Below are 14,238 nucleotides of genomic sequence, written 5' to 3'. Positions count from 1 at the left end.
AACTCAAGTAGAATTTAGAATCGAGCTAGTTTAACGGTGTGCTCTAGCCTTCATTTAGGTAAACACGACCCACGTGCTCCATCTTTAGGGCTATAAAATCACTACTGCCATGCAATGAAAGAATAATACGAGTAAGATCTTTCAGTGTTGTGGAAACTTAACCAAATTTTAGACTCGAACTAACTAGGTAAACACGATCTAGTGTGCTCCATTTTCAGTGTTATTAACTCACTACCAACAAGTAATTTATGATATTTTGGTTAACCGTATATGCGTGAGTTTTATTGAACTTTAAGTAAAAACTACGAATAGAGACGTCCACTATCTCGTCCTACAAAATTACCTGTTTATTATTCTTTTAAAAATTTAGTTATTTTAAAGATTTTATTTTTCAATATAAAATAAATTAATATATTTCATATTTAAATTTTAATATATTTTTTAATTTAAATATTATATAGGACCGACATGTCGTCCTGGTTCGATTAGTCATCAGCTCCATACCCGAGTTTTTTCGCGGGGCTTTCTTTCAACTTCAGCTGCTTCGTGTTTCTCTGTGTGATTCTGTGTTCAACAGAGAACGAGGAAGATGAGCGGTGCTCAGGGATCGCACTCACTGGCCTTCAGGGTTATGCGACTCTGTAGGCCTTCATTTCAAGTCGACCCTCCTCTCCTCCTCGATCCGGCCGATTTATTCGCCGGCGAGGACATTTTAGACGATCCGGTGGCCGCTTCCCAACTCCCTCGTCTCCTTCAAGCCCAATTTTCCAAAAATTCCCACTCTGATCTCAGCTACACTTCCAGATTTCTTCTTCACGACAGCTCTGATGCTACGGGCCTCACTGGCCTCCTCGTACTCCCTCAAGCTTTCGGGTTTCTCTCTATTTCTCCACCTCTCTCTTCTTTCCTTTTTGTGGATTAATTGATCTGTTTATATCTTTCCTTTGTTCGCTTAAATGTTGACTATCTTCCAGGGCGATTTATTTGGGCGAGACTTTCTGTAGCTATATTAGTGTGAATAATAGCTCCAATTTTGAAGTTAGGGATGTTATAATCAAGGTCGGTTTCCCTTTCATGGATTTGAAGTGTTTTTCCTTCAACGTTTGGGGATTTGGGTTTAATTTGTTGAGGATTGTTGGGAGGGACCCAACATTGGCTAATTTAGGGAATAATCATGCTTTTGGAAAATCAAAAGGAAAGCATGAGAGCTTATGTTCAAAGTGGACAATATCATACCATTGTGGAGAGTTGTGATTCTTGATATAATTTAGAGCTTTCTGTACAGGCAGAAATTCAAACGGAAAGGCAGAGAATTCTTCTTTTGGATTCATCAAAATCCCCTGTTGAAACTATACGTGCTGGGGGTCGTTACGATTTCATTGTCGAACACGATGTGAAGGAACTTGGAGCGCACACGTAAGCTTCATATTGAGTGTTGGCAACTCCATCTGCGAAATGACAGTCTCTTTGTCGATTAAGTATGTATAAGTGATGCTTTATTTTGTTATTATAGGCTTGTTTGCACTGCATTGTACAATGATGGTGATGGTGAGCGTAAATATCTTCCACAGTTTTTCAAGTTCATGGTTGCAAATCCACTTTCGGTTAGAACAAAGGTAATATGCTCGTTGAAGCATACAATTATCAATGGTCCGTGTTGCTTAGTTCTGGTTTTATATCTGATATCTGATATTGTTTAAATTACTTCATTTGCAGGTCCGTGTTGTGAAGGTATGTTTTGCTGACTAAAAGCTGTTGACGTAAGTTTGAAAAATGTCTCATAAGTATTGGAGTTGAAGTATACATATTGCTTTTATATATCATATGAAATCTTTGAATTCGATTATAGCAAAAGATTTTACATTCTAAAATAATCCTTTTTATGTTGGTACTTTGGAAATTCTCTTTCTTCTTTCCTCTCATTTACACTAAAAGAAATGATAATTTGTGGCTGAGACTTGTTTCATTTCTTTTGTAATTTTATTGAAGTTATATGATTAGTCAAGTGAGGAGGAATTGCTTGCATATTTTTCATATCATTTGTTAACTTTTTGTAGGATGACTTGTGTTGATATTGTGCAGTACTTTCAGCTCCTTCTCATAGTAGTTTTCTATGCTATGACTTCGTAGTTATGCTGGATTCTAGATCTTGGTTGCATGAATTATTAATGGGGGTTAATATTGCCACCGTACTTTTTGATTTCCAGTTTTCCTGTGTTTGAAAATTTGATTAAGATAGCACTTCCTGAAAGCTATCGTATGATAGTTTTCTTTCTATCTCAGGATAGTACATTCTTAGAAGCTTGCATTGAAAATCATACAAAATCAAATCTATTTATGGACCAAGTTGATTTTGAGCCTTCACCGAACTGGAATGCAGAGATAATAAATGCTGACAAACGTTACTCTGAACATAAATCTACAACAAGGTAATGACCACTTGTCAAATCACTGATATTAAATGATTGATTATCGTGCTAATTCATCCCAAAGAATTTATCGTTTCGTGGTAAAGTATTTTTCCTATTCATTTTTCCCTCACAGTTGAGAAGATGTTATTTTTATGCTGCAGAGAGATATTCAAGCCTCCCGTGTTGGTCAGATCGGGTGGAGGAATCCATAAGTTTCTTTATCAACTGAAATTGTCGACACTTGGTCCTTCTCCGCTGAAAGTTGAGGGAAGTAATATTCTCGGTAAATTTCAGATAACATGGCGTACAAATATGGGAGAACCTGGACGGCTACAAACACAACAGATTTTGGGTTCTGTGAGTGTCTTAGTATCATAGAATAACTTAAAAAGAAATTCAATCATATGGAACTTTTGTTGATTTGTTTTGTTTTTTTGGTAAGCTACCTCTTATATGCTTCGCAGAAGACTTATCTTGACTTTATCAGCTGATGACTGCATGAATGAAAATGAACATTCGAGCATTTTTCAGCTGAAAGATTGGAATTTGAAATGATTTAAGGAGAATAATAGTTTTATGTAGCTGACGACTGTTAGAAATATTTCCTTCTCAATGGTACTTCATTTTAGATTGCATATGGAATGTCAAGTTTTAGACCGTTAAAATCCTGGAATCCTCTCTGTAAGTTGTGGAAATGATTTTCAATTGTGAGAAGATTCGTTTCTTTTGTATTATCTGAAATTATACTGCACATGATGTCAAGAATTTTTATCTGTAGAACCTTGCTTTGATCTTTACACTTTTATTACCCTGTGGCTCTTGTCAAATGCCTCAGATGAGTCCTGGGAAATGGTTCATGAGCGCGTAGATGATTCGTTCACGATCCTTGTTAAAATCATGTTGGGAACATAATTAATGTGTAGGGTGACCACTATTTTTTTCAAGGAAGAAAAAATATTGGACACTTTGAACTTTTAATGCACAAAAGATTGATATTGACATCATCTGTTAACTACATGTTATAAAAGTTAGTGCGCGTGCATGATATATTTTGTAAATGCTATAGAGTGTTACTTTTTACCTTGAGTTAAAGAAATTAAGTTCTCTGTAATCAAGTTTAAGTTTTTGGGTTTGATGATAATTTAACATTTACGAACTAAATTAGATTGTGAAACTGGAAATGGCTTATTAAATTAATTATAATTTGTTTGATGACATTTGCTATTTGGATAGAGCTAATATCTGCAACAAACCATGACTTTTGAAAGGGATGGATTTATTAAATAAAAGGTTGAAGCAGACTCTAGCAGTTGGTCTGTATCATGATGAACTAGCAGTTGGTCTGTATCATGATGAAGTATCGATAAAAGAGTATATTTATCATAATCCATTAGCTTATGCTTTTGAGTTTAGTGGTGCATTAACATGGTATCAAATCTAGAGCAGGATGAAGCCGTGTGTTCAAATCCCTTGTCATTTCCTCTCCCGTTAATGTTGATAATCACTCACTTGTTGGCCTTGTGATAATTTCTAAGCTCACAAGTGAGGAGGAATGTTAAGAAATTAAATTCAAAATTAACCCATCACCTTAAACTTTTGGCACTTGATGCATTATGCATGATTGGTAGATTTATTAGCCGATAGTCGTCTCATTGGCCATTTATATTGTTTTACAGCCCATTGCTCGCAAGGAGCTTGAATTGCATGTTGTTGAGATGCCAGATGTTATCAGATTGGAGAGGCCTTTTACGGTAATTTCTCTTATGTTCTTGTGTTTTTCTGAAAATTTCAGCTAAAACGTTTGATAAAATTAAAATTAATGTCATTCTTCAGCAGCAGAAGTTGAAATTAGTTCCGACCAACTATCCCATCTTTAATTTTGCCTTTTAATTTCTTAAGGATTATATACATCTTACCATTTCTTTTCCCAGAGAGAAATATTTTTGGAATTGATTGATGTATTGCTTCTCCAGTTACATATGCGTCTCACAACACAGACTGAGAGGGAATTGGGCCCTTTTGAGGTTTGGATGTCGCAAAATGGTTCAGATGATGAAAAAGTTGTTATGGTTAATGGTCTACAGAAAATGGTATGTTCAGTCGTCCTGTCTTTAAATATTATCCTATCCTTTTATAGAACTGCTGTGATTTTTTTTGGTGTGCTTAGAGCAATCCATTTTCCACAAATGTAATTCTCTTTTTCAGTTGAATTTTTGTTTAATATGTGGGAACTTTTGTGCTTCTCCGACACTGACCGATTAATTTGTACATTAATATTGTGGCATGGTGAAGAATGATATGTTGAATGGCTATTGAAACCATAATTTTGTGTTAAATCTTCATGCATCCATTTTGCAAATGTGTTTCTGATTTTTGAACATGAAACTTTCAACAGGTCATACCAAGAGTTGAGCCATATGGTTCCACAGATTTCCACCTGGTATGAATTACAAATTTATATGATGTTTGTGGTATGAGTTAGACTGCAAGTGTGCAAGTGATTTCGTTTTATTAAATAACATTTTCTTCATTTATTATGCCATTCTATGCACGTGAACTGTCAAGAATTTAACCATTAAAAACAAGAATTGCTGACATAGAAGCAAACTATAGCCTTGTGAACTTCTTGGACCTTGTTTTGATGACGCGCAGTCCCTTTTATATANTTTTTTTTTTTTTTTTTTTTTTTTGTTGCAGTAATTAGTGTGTTTCAAAATAATTTTGTTTTTTGTAATCAATTGATTTTCTTCGTCGCACTATATATATATATTTGGCGTAATGATTTCCATTGCCAAACAAGTTGCTGTTTTGTCCTAGTCCTTTATTGTACATCACAATTAGCTTTAGCCCTTATTAAAACATGCAACTCCTTTTTGTTTTCCTTTTGTGATGACGTAAATACAAAAGACATGCATAAAAAATGTTGTCTTTTAGAGTTGAAAGCATTAAATCTCCATCACATGGACACTATTTGACTTCTGCCTTTGTTCAACCAGAACCTCATTGCCACTAAACCTGGAGTTCAGAGAATCGCCGGCATTAAAGTCCTTGACACAACGGAGAAGAAAGCTTATGATCACCCTTTGGCAGATCTAGAGGTTAGAATTCTCCTTTAATTGATAGCAGCATTTTAATTGCCTTGCACGTAAATAAAAGATCTTGTCTAGTCACGTTTACAATTTTGATGAATACACTGAATGAATTGGTTATGTCAACTAGGAAGCATGAGTACGATTTGACTAGTATCTGTATTGGACATGTGTTATGATTCCTTCTCTTCTTTTATGCATTGAGTGCTTCTCCTATATAGGAAGACTATGTAACATAAAATTTGGATACAAACATTTTATTCCATTCAAATCTAGATGGTATCGATGAAGTCTTACCCTGGGTATTTCTAACATCCCTAAAAAAGCCCCTAGCCACCACGACCATTGAAACCTTATCTTTTGACTTTAAGTGAGGCTATCTGCCGATCAATGCATTTTTTGTTCGTCGGTGAAGGTCTTTGTGGTCAAATGGTTGTCCGTGATCTTTGCAGTGGGTTCTTGGTTCTTGGTTGTGTTGCTGTCAATCTTTGTAGAGGGTTTGTTACTTCCACTAGGTTCGATGAGTTTCACCTTTGCCAACGAGATCTGCAGTCTCTGATAAGGTTTACGTGCCTCCATCTTCTTCTCTCGCCACCATCGGAACTCTATGTTCATGGGTGGTTCGTCGTACAGTTTTTCTTCAATTATTTCTTCAAAACTTGTCGCATCTCTATGCGTTTTGCTCATTGTTTTCTGACAGACCTCTCTTAACTATTATTTTTCTCGAACAGACCTCTCTCCACTCCCTAAACTCTCATTTTGGTCGAGTCCTTTGTGTGGTATATGATCTGTCGTTCTTGTAATATCTGCTCCAGTTTGTTTGACAATATCCAATTTGGTTTGGTTCATAGTTTGGTTTTGATTTGGTTTGCTTTTGTTTTCGGTTGGTGATAATATCTTTCTATTGCCCATGATCTTGATAGCCCCATTGATAATACATTGCTTATTGCATATGATATTGATATCTCAATTGCTTAGAGAAGGTGCCAGAACTTGCACTACATATCTCATTGCAAATTATATCTCGTACAAAAATTTGTCAAATCTATAAAGCTTTCGCGTCTTGATTATGCAACTTATTTATCCCAAGGAATATACAAGAAGCCTTAGATGCTCCAAATTGAAAACTTGCTGCTACTGAAGAGATGAATGCTCTAAGATATAATGGTACCTGGGATAGTAGATTTGCCGAGAGATAAGAAAACAGTGGGGTGTAAATGGGTCTTTACCATAAAATGTAATACTGATGGTAATATTGAAAGATACAAAGAAAGATTAGTTGCAAATGGATTCATTCGAACCTATGGGATTGATGGTGTGAGACACATCGGTTGGGGAACGAAACATTCCTTATAAGAGTATGAAAACCTCTTCCTAACGGACTCATTTTAAAACCTTGAGGGGCTCAGCCTCCTTGCTGGCACATCACCTGGTGTCTGGTTCTGATACCATTTGTAGCAGCCCAAACCAATCGCTAGCAGATATTGTCCTCTTTGGGCTTCTCCGCAAGGTTTTTAAAACGCATCTGTTAGAGAGAGGTTTCCACCTTTAGCTGTTACAGTCATCTCTATAGTCCAAAACACAGTTCTACATATTAGGTCAAAAGCTGTTACAGTCATCTCTATAGTCCAAAACACAGTTCTACCTACCGTTCTACATATTAGGTCAAAAGCTGTTACAGTCATCTCTATAGTCCAAAACACAGTTCTACATATTAGGTCAAAACATATCGAATCCGGCAAACACTTTGTAAAGGAGAAAATTGAAACTAGTGTGGTATGTATTCCTCATTTCCCTAGTACAGAGAAAACTGCCAATGTGTGGACTAAAAGACTACTTAAAGTACAGCTCAACAAATGATTGATAAGCTGACAATGAAAGATATGTTTAAACGTGCTTAGGGGATAGCGTTGGTGGTAGAAATGTTCATTAGATGTAAAATCATTAAATGATTCTATTTTATTCTGATTATGATCCTTTCATCTTATGTATTGTGTGAGAATAAGTGCTTGAGTTGCAAGTTTTCTTTTAGGCGATACCTTTTGTTTTGTGGAACACATAAATTCCTTCTCTTGCTTGCAACTATCATACCCATAAAGAAATGAGATATACCTTCAGATACCTTTTCTTTGTGCCTGTCTTCTTTTGATTGGAAATCTATGTTTGACTGCAGATTTATGTCGATTTGGAATGAACAACTTTGCTCGGGTTAGCTGATTTGCTATCTTTAAGAAGACAGTTCACTTCCTGCATTATTTACTTAAAACACTGAGAAGTAAACATCCCATGGTCTGCATCATTCCTGAAACTCAACAGCCCCATGGAACGAACAATCAAACCCGAGTGTTGTCGCCACCGCATGCTCGGTAGAGACACTTATGTTATTCTGTTATGATTCTTTGGTAGATTATTGTAGAAAGAATTCTTCCTTCAGGTCAGAAAGAAGCAAATGGTTATGTCTTAACATGGAGCTCTCCTTGGTTTTGTTTCCTTGCAATGAAGAAATGGATAAATGCTTCATTTAGCCGTATCGTCTTGTGCCAAATTTGTGCCAAATAATTGTCATTTTTGGTTACTGAAGTTGCAGGCACATTTCTAATTTGACTTAATTTAGCTCATGCATTTATATCATCCCATCATTGATTATTCAAGAATATGAATATTCTTGAATCTACACTAATTAATTATTTTAAAAAAATAATAATAAATGAAGAAAATTCTTTGCAGGAATCCAGTATTCCTCGAGGATGAAAGTTTTCGTGAGAATAGAAAATGAAATATGTGGTAAGAATAAGTATGAGGGAGGTTTAATCGTCCTTGCCCCGCCTTCTGTTACAATCACAATGTTCTTGGCAGCGGACTGAGATTGGGTGGCACTCTCGACATTGTGCCCCGCCTTCTGTTACAATCACAATGTTCTTGGCAGCGGACTGAGATTGGGTGGCACTCTCGCCATTGAGTGCGTCAAGCCAATTCAAAATCAAGTCCCCAATGGTCATGGATGATGGCAGCTTCGTTAGATTCTAAATGGACCGTTTCGTGTTATCTTTCGGTGTGCTGTTGCCACCGTTGGTTTTAGCCACTACACAAAATTCTGACGCCTCCATTTTGATTGAATTGGTCAAACTCTTTGTTTCTTAGTGTTTTTATTTCACAATTCATTATTCTTTGTACTTATCTTATCCATTCACCTCAAAGATAATGCCAAATTCCATTTTATAAAATAACATTTCTATTGTTTCGTGACACTCGAGTAAATGGAATGAATGAACCAAAAACTACGTCTAAATAAGAGTGATACTGAGAATAGGATGATCGAGACAATCGAAAACTACTATCTATACCAACAAAATGCATATTTCCTTTCCGTGGTTCAATGATAAGAAGCATAGTTTGCTAGGAGCAATTTTATGCTTGGGGGACTTAGAAATTTTCTTGGGATACAAAAAATACTGGAAGAATCCGGATTCCGAACCCTGATCCAAATCTTGGGTATGAGTCGTTACACTTTTGATATGGTCGTGTTATCTTAAATTTCTTAAGTGAAGACTGTCCTCACATAAAAACACGAGTATTTTTAGCATGTTTTATTCTCACCCACATACATTTGAAGCAAATTCTCGTGAGATCACCCAAATACAGGATTGAGCCATAAAAATGATACATCTTATTGGTATAGACAATAACTATCAAATTTTGAAACATTTCTTAATCATCGTATTCTTAAAACCATTTTTATTCAAATTTAGTCTCGGTTCATTCATGTACTCCCTTTTACTCAAGCGTCATACAGTTAAAGTCTAAAACGAGTATTATTTTCTAGCTAGGTCTTACACGAACTCACCCAATTAATGATGCTACCAAACAAGTTATTGATATTTGAGCTTTTTTTGTTGGGTTAGTGGAAAAACTTAGAGACAACACTTATCATGTGTAGATTCTTTACAACTTTATCAAGTTTGGTTATTAGTTTCCTTATTTAAAATTATTTAAAATTTGAGTATTTTATTTTAAAAAACATTATAAGCATTTTTTTTTTCACATTAAACATTCATCGTCCCAAGATGCATTTAATCAACGATGTAATATTATCATCAACCGAACTTTTATCATAATAAATAGCTGTCATCGTATGAGCTTTTGTTAACGATAAGATATCTAACGAAAGCGTGTTTATACTAAAAACACGTGATCTAAGAAAGTGTTATTAATGTGTTCTTGATATTAAAAACATGACATTGTTAACGTTTTCACGATAATGATACAATGTCAATCTAAAACATTTTTTCGTTGATGGTTATTTAGTATCGTTAATATCAATTTCTTGACACAAAAAAGGTCAAATTCTTGAGTCGTTTATTGACAATGTCGGTAATTGTTTGGTGTTAGCTCTAAAACACCCGTTAATAAGGATTGTTGGAAGGGAATTCCATATTGGCTAATAAAGAGTGATCATGAATTTATAAGTAAGAAATTTTTATTGGTGCGAGACTTTTTTGGAAACAAAAAACAAAACTACAAAAATTTATGCTCAAAGTGGACAATATCATACTATCATGAAAGGTCCGTGATTCATAACAATAACCCTTTATATAAAGGAACATGATATTTTTTATGTTCGTTAATGATGGTAAAAAAAAGAGTAAATATAATTACTATAAAATGAAGCTAAAAATAATATAAAGATCCAAACTTTTAATTTTTTTTTGCTACAAGAAATATTTTTAAAATTTCAAAAATACTCTTGAACTTTTTATAGAAATGAAAAAAAAAATACTATTAGCGGATAGAAATTACCGTCAATATGTGGATGAAAACTGTCTATGGACACTTCATCAATTATCTCTAAACTTTGTAATGTTACTCTTGAAAATTCATGAGTATTTTTTGAAACGTGGTACTATAAATATATTTAAAAATTTTAAAAAGTATTTTTAAAATAAAATATTAATATTTTTATTAAAAAAAACTACCGTAGGAAGGTATTTTTTAAAAAATTTAAAGATATTATTGAAATTTGTAAGGAGTTTTTATGTTTAAAGTTAGAGAGTGAAACAAAGCATTTCTTGTAAAGTCGTGGAACCTCTCTCTAATAGACACGTATTAGAACTGTGAGGCTGACGGCGATATGTAACAGGCTAAAACGGACAATATCTGCTAGTAATTTTCAATCATGATAAGTATTTTCTAAACCATCGTATTCTTATAATCACTTTGATTAAAATATGATTTCAGTTCATCTATGTATCTCTCATTTACTCGGACATCACATACTGTTCGCCCTCAGATCATATTATCCATAACGCTCCATTCCTCGAATTCTAAATCTTGATTAATATAATATTAGTTAATGTTTAAAAATTTAAAATATATGAAATTAAATTAAAATTTTAGAAATAAAATAGACACAAAACTATATAAAAAAGAAATAAAATAATAATTATGTGAACTAAAATGACTCAAAAAGAGAAACAAAAAACGCGTGCGGCAAATCACGCCCTATAAATTTGAACGATTCCATCAATTTTTCATATAGAATATCCCTTCGTCTCTCTTCATAACCCGACCCGACCCGAGTTCATCATTTCTCTCTCTTTCTCTGTCTCTCAGAACCGCCATTTCTGTACCTTCATTGATTTTTTTCTCTTTATTCTAAGATCGTCTTCTTCCAATTCTCTGTTTTTGTTTGTTCTGAGATCTCAATTGCTCGTGCATGGCAGTAAGTTTGTTGTCACACGATATATCTGATCTATGCCTTGGAAAACCTGCGATTCGATCGATTTCAATCTCCGCTACTGTCGCCGACGCGTTATCGGTCTTGACAAGGATTGACGAAGGCTGCATCAGCGTCTGGAGATGTGGTGATCATTCTTCTGAGGCTGATTCGGATTTGCATTGTCGTTGCGTTGGTAAAGTATGCATGGTGGATATAATCTGTTTTCTTTGCAGACAAGAGAATTTGTTGCAACCGGCCATTGCGCTTCGATCTCCGATCTCTGTTTTGATTCCTGAGGGACGTGAACTCGTTAGGCATTTGGAGCCTCATGCCAGGTCTGAATCTTGAAATGATTGAAATTCTTGATTTGATTTACATTGGGAGCGGTAATTGATTTTGTTCGTAAATTGTGAAATTAGGTTTTGTTCTGTGATGGATTGTAAGCGTTTCTTCTTTTTCGATTTTCAGTTTAATGGAGGCGATCGATCTTATACGCGATGGAGTACATAACCTTGTTATTCCAATCAATATGAGCGCAAGCAAGAGGAGAAACTTCCTTGAGACAGCAACTTCCAATTCCATCTCCTCTCTTCATAACGATCGACAATATTGCTGGTTGGCTCCGGAGGACATAATTCGTTATCTCCTCAATTCCATCGGACTTTTCAGCCCTACCGCCGCGAGTCCTATTAACTCCGTCAATATAATTGAAACAAACAACATTTTCACCGTCCACTACGACGATTCTGCGTTGTCTATTCTGCCCCTAATTTCGCAAGCGCTGATTCACCAATCCTCTGTTGCCATTGTTGACTTGGACGATAAATTAGTCGGCGAAATTTCGCCCTTCACTCTCAATTTCTGCGACGAAACCTTGGTGGCGGCAATAGCAACGCTCACAGCAGGCGAGCTCATGGCGTACATAGACTGTGGCGGGCCCCCGGATGATTTAGTACAACTAGTGAAGGAAAGATTGGAAGAGAAAAACTTAGAAGCGGTTCTGGAGTTTGTCGAGGAAGAATCATCACCAATCTCATCATCGTCTTCGATTTGCTCTTTATCTGATGATGAATTTGGTTGTGGTTCAGGGAGAAGTTGGAAGATTGGTGGATATTCAGCGAGAGTATTGAGGAGATCAGAGGCGATTGTTTGCCATCCATGGAACTCTTTGGTTGCAGTAATGATTCAAGCTTTAGCTCACCGAGTTAGCTACGTTTGGGTCATTCAAGAAGACGGAACTCTCGCCGGAACTGTTACCTTCGCTTCTATGCTGGCCGTTTTCCGGGATAGATTGAAATCTGTCGGATAATATCAACAACTCATCGGAGCAAAGCATATGGAGTTTCTAGATCTTGAACGAAAACCATTGAACCAAATTCCAAATCAAATGAATGGAAAAATCTGAAACTCATGGAAATATATTTGGCCTAAACTCAACCGGAAATAATTGAATTCATTCATCGGGTTGTTCTTTGGAGAGAACTTACGTGGCTTTTTTTGGGTGATTTTCAAAACGCAATAAATTTAAGAGTATTTTCTATAAGTTTGGTCTTGGTTGCTACTTCAATTTGTTTGTTCAAACCTCATAAATTTGCTACCAAACTCATAGTTTGGGTCGAGTTTTGGAGGTGTGTTCGGGAGGGAAATTAAGTTAACTAAGTTCTTATAAGAATGTGAAAACTTTTATATAGTGGCCGCATTTTATAGATCAGCGGTTAGCCGTATGCAACCGCTTGCTTTCATGTTAAAAACTTTGTGGTTTTATTTATGTAATGGGATCAAAAAGATTTCCTAGCCTCATTTGGTAGAGAAATTTTGATAACTATAGTCATTAGTCAAGCCGAAGTCACTTATCATGTAGCCGAAGTCTTGTACCGAGTCAATTTAGGGCTTGAAATCTTTGCATATTTTGATATATAAACGGTACCCGCAATGGCTATTTGTTTCAACCCTTCCCAATTGGGCAAAGTTTTGATCAAATTTGACTTGTCCTTCTCTCCTATATTCCATGACTTGCAAGAATATTTGCGCAACTTTTCGTATTTTTGTGTGGTCCGGTCTTGTCTTATAGTACTACTTCTATGTTATTCTTGTTAAAAAAATCCTCGCTGTCTCAATAGGGTCGTCTATATATTTTACGAAAAATATTTAGGTATTTTAGAAATACAAATTTAGATATTATTTGACTTATATTATAAATATCTTCCCACCCTATTAAATTTTTCACCTCAAAAAATCTCAAACAAAGCAAAGAGTTGTCCTAATAAACATCGTGAATGTTTCCCACCACAGAATTGTCTTTAGCGATTATTCTATATATCGTGATTTAGGGTTTATCATAATAAAACAGTAGCAACACCAACACTGATAGTTAAAACAATATACATCATTAATTTCGTATACTTTTCTCGTGACCAAAACGAAAGGCGCATGGTTGGACAAAACAGAGGTGCACATCGCTGTAAAACCTATACTATGTCCAATCATATCAACATGCTTATTTGGTAACATATTTACATCATCATTTATATTTATTCACAAGAACTTATTTCCAAACAGAAACAAATAATTATTTAATCGAAATACTTAAAATTAAATAATCGTCATATACATTAAAATAGTAGCATTTAATATATAGATTAAAAGCATTCTATTTAAAAAATGTATTATTGAAAACGTATTAAAAATACATATATTATGCATTTTTGTAAAAAAAATATTAAATTTCAAATTTTGAGAAATTTATTCTCCTAATTTTAACCTTCAAAATTGATTTATTTATTTATTTTTAATAATTAAAGTGACAAATTTATAACTTTTTAATTTAAAAATTAGCAAAAAAGTAATGAAAAAATGAGTAGTTTCCGGCGGGAAAAGGGAGTCACATGGTCGGGCTGGCTGAGGCTGTCACCGTTGATTTCTTGGAATCCAAAATTGTCGTGAGCGCCGCCACCAAAATTGAAACAAAAAAAAAAAAAAAAAAAAAAAAAAAAAAAAAAAAAAAAAAAAAAAAAAAAAAAAA

At 34.8% G+C, this 14,238-nt stretch overlaps 2 protein-coding genes across 2 annotated transcripts; both read left to right on the top strand.

Moving 5' to 3' along the window:
- The first annotated feature begins 499 nt into the window (after nt 1–499).
- LOC111802508 (trafficking protein particle complex subunit 13-like) lies at nt 500–8,030 on the top strand. The gene is made up of 12 exons (XM_023686904.1): nt 500–873; nt 975–1,059; nt 1,286–1,416; nt 1,514–1,616; nt 1,717–1,731; nt 2,284–2,429; nt 2,573–2,768; nt 4,088–4,162; nt 4,385–4,501; nt 4,807–4,851; nt 5,408–5,509; nt 7,674–8,030. Exons 1-12 carry the CDS (start codon nt 590–592, stop codon nt 7,692–7,694), a joined length of 1,320 nt encoding a protein of 439 aa, XP_023542672.1. The 5' UTR covers nt 500–589; the 3' UTR covers nt 7,695–8,030.
- A 3,019-nt stretch (nt 8,031–11,049) lies between these two features.
- LOC111802524 (CBS domain-containing protein CBSX5-like) lies at nt 11,050–12,759 on the top strand. The gene is made up of 2 exons (XM_023686928.1): nt 11,050–11,551; nt 11,685–12,759. Exons 1-2 carry the CDS (start codon nt 11,214–11,216, stop codon nt 12,523–12,525), a joined length of 1,179 nt encoding a protein of 392 aa, XP_023542696.1. The 5' UTR covers nt 11,050–11,213; the 3' UTR covers nt 12,526–12,759.
- The last annotated feature ends 1,479 nt before the right edge of the window (nt 12,760–14,238 follow it).

This window comes from Cucurbita pepo, chromosome LG09 (assembly GCF_002806865.2).
Source record: "Cucurbita pepo subsp. pepo cultivar mu-cu-16 chromosome LG09, ASM280686v2, whole genome shotgun sequence".
Lineage (NCBI taxonomy): Eukaryota > Viridiplantae > Streptophyta > Magnoliopsida > Cucurbitales > Cucurbitaceae > Cucurbita > Cucurbita pepo.
Note: the sequence above shows the minus strand (reverse complement) of the source record. Positions and strands in the feature narration are given on the sequence as shown.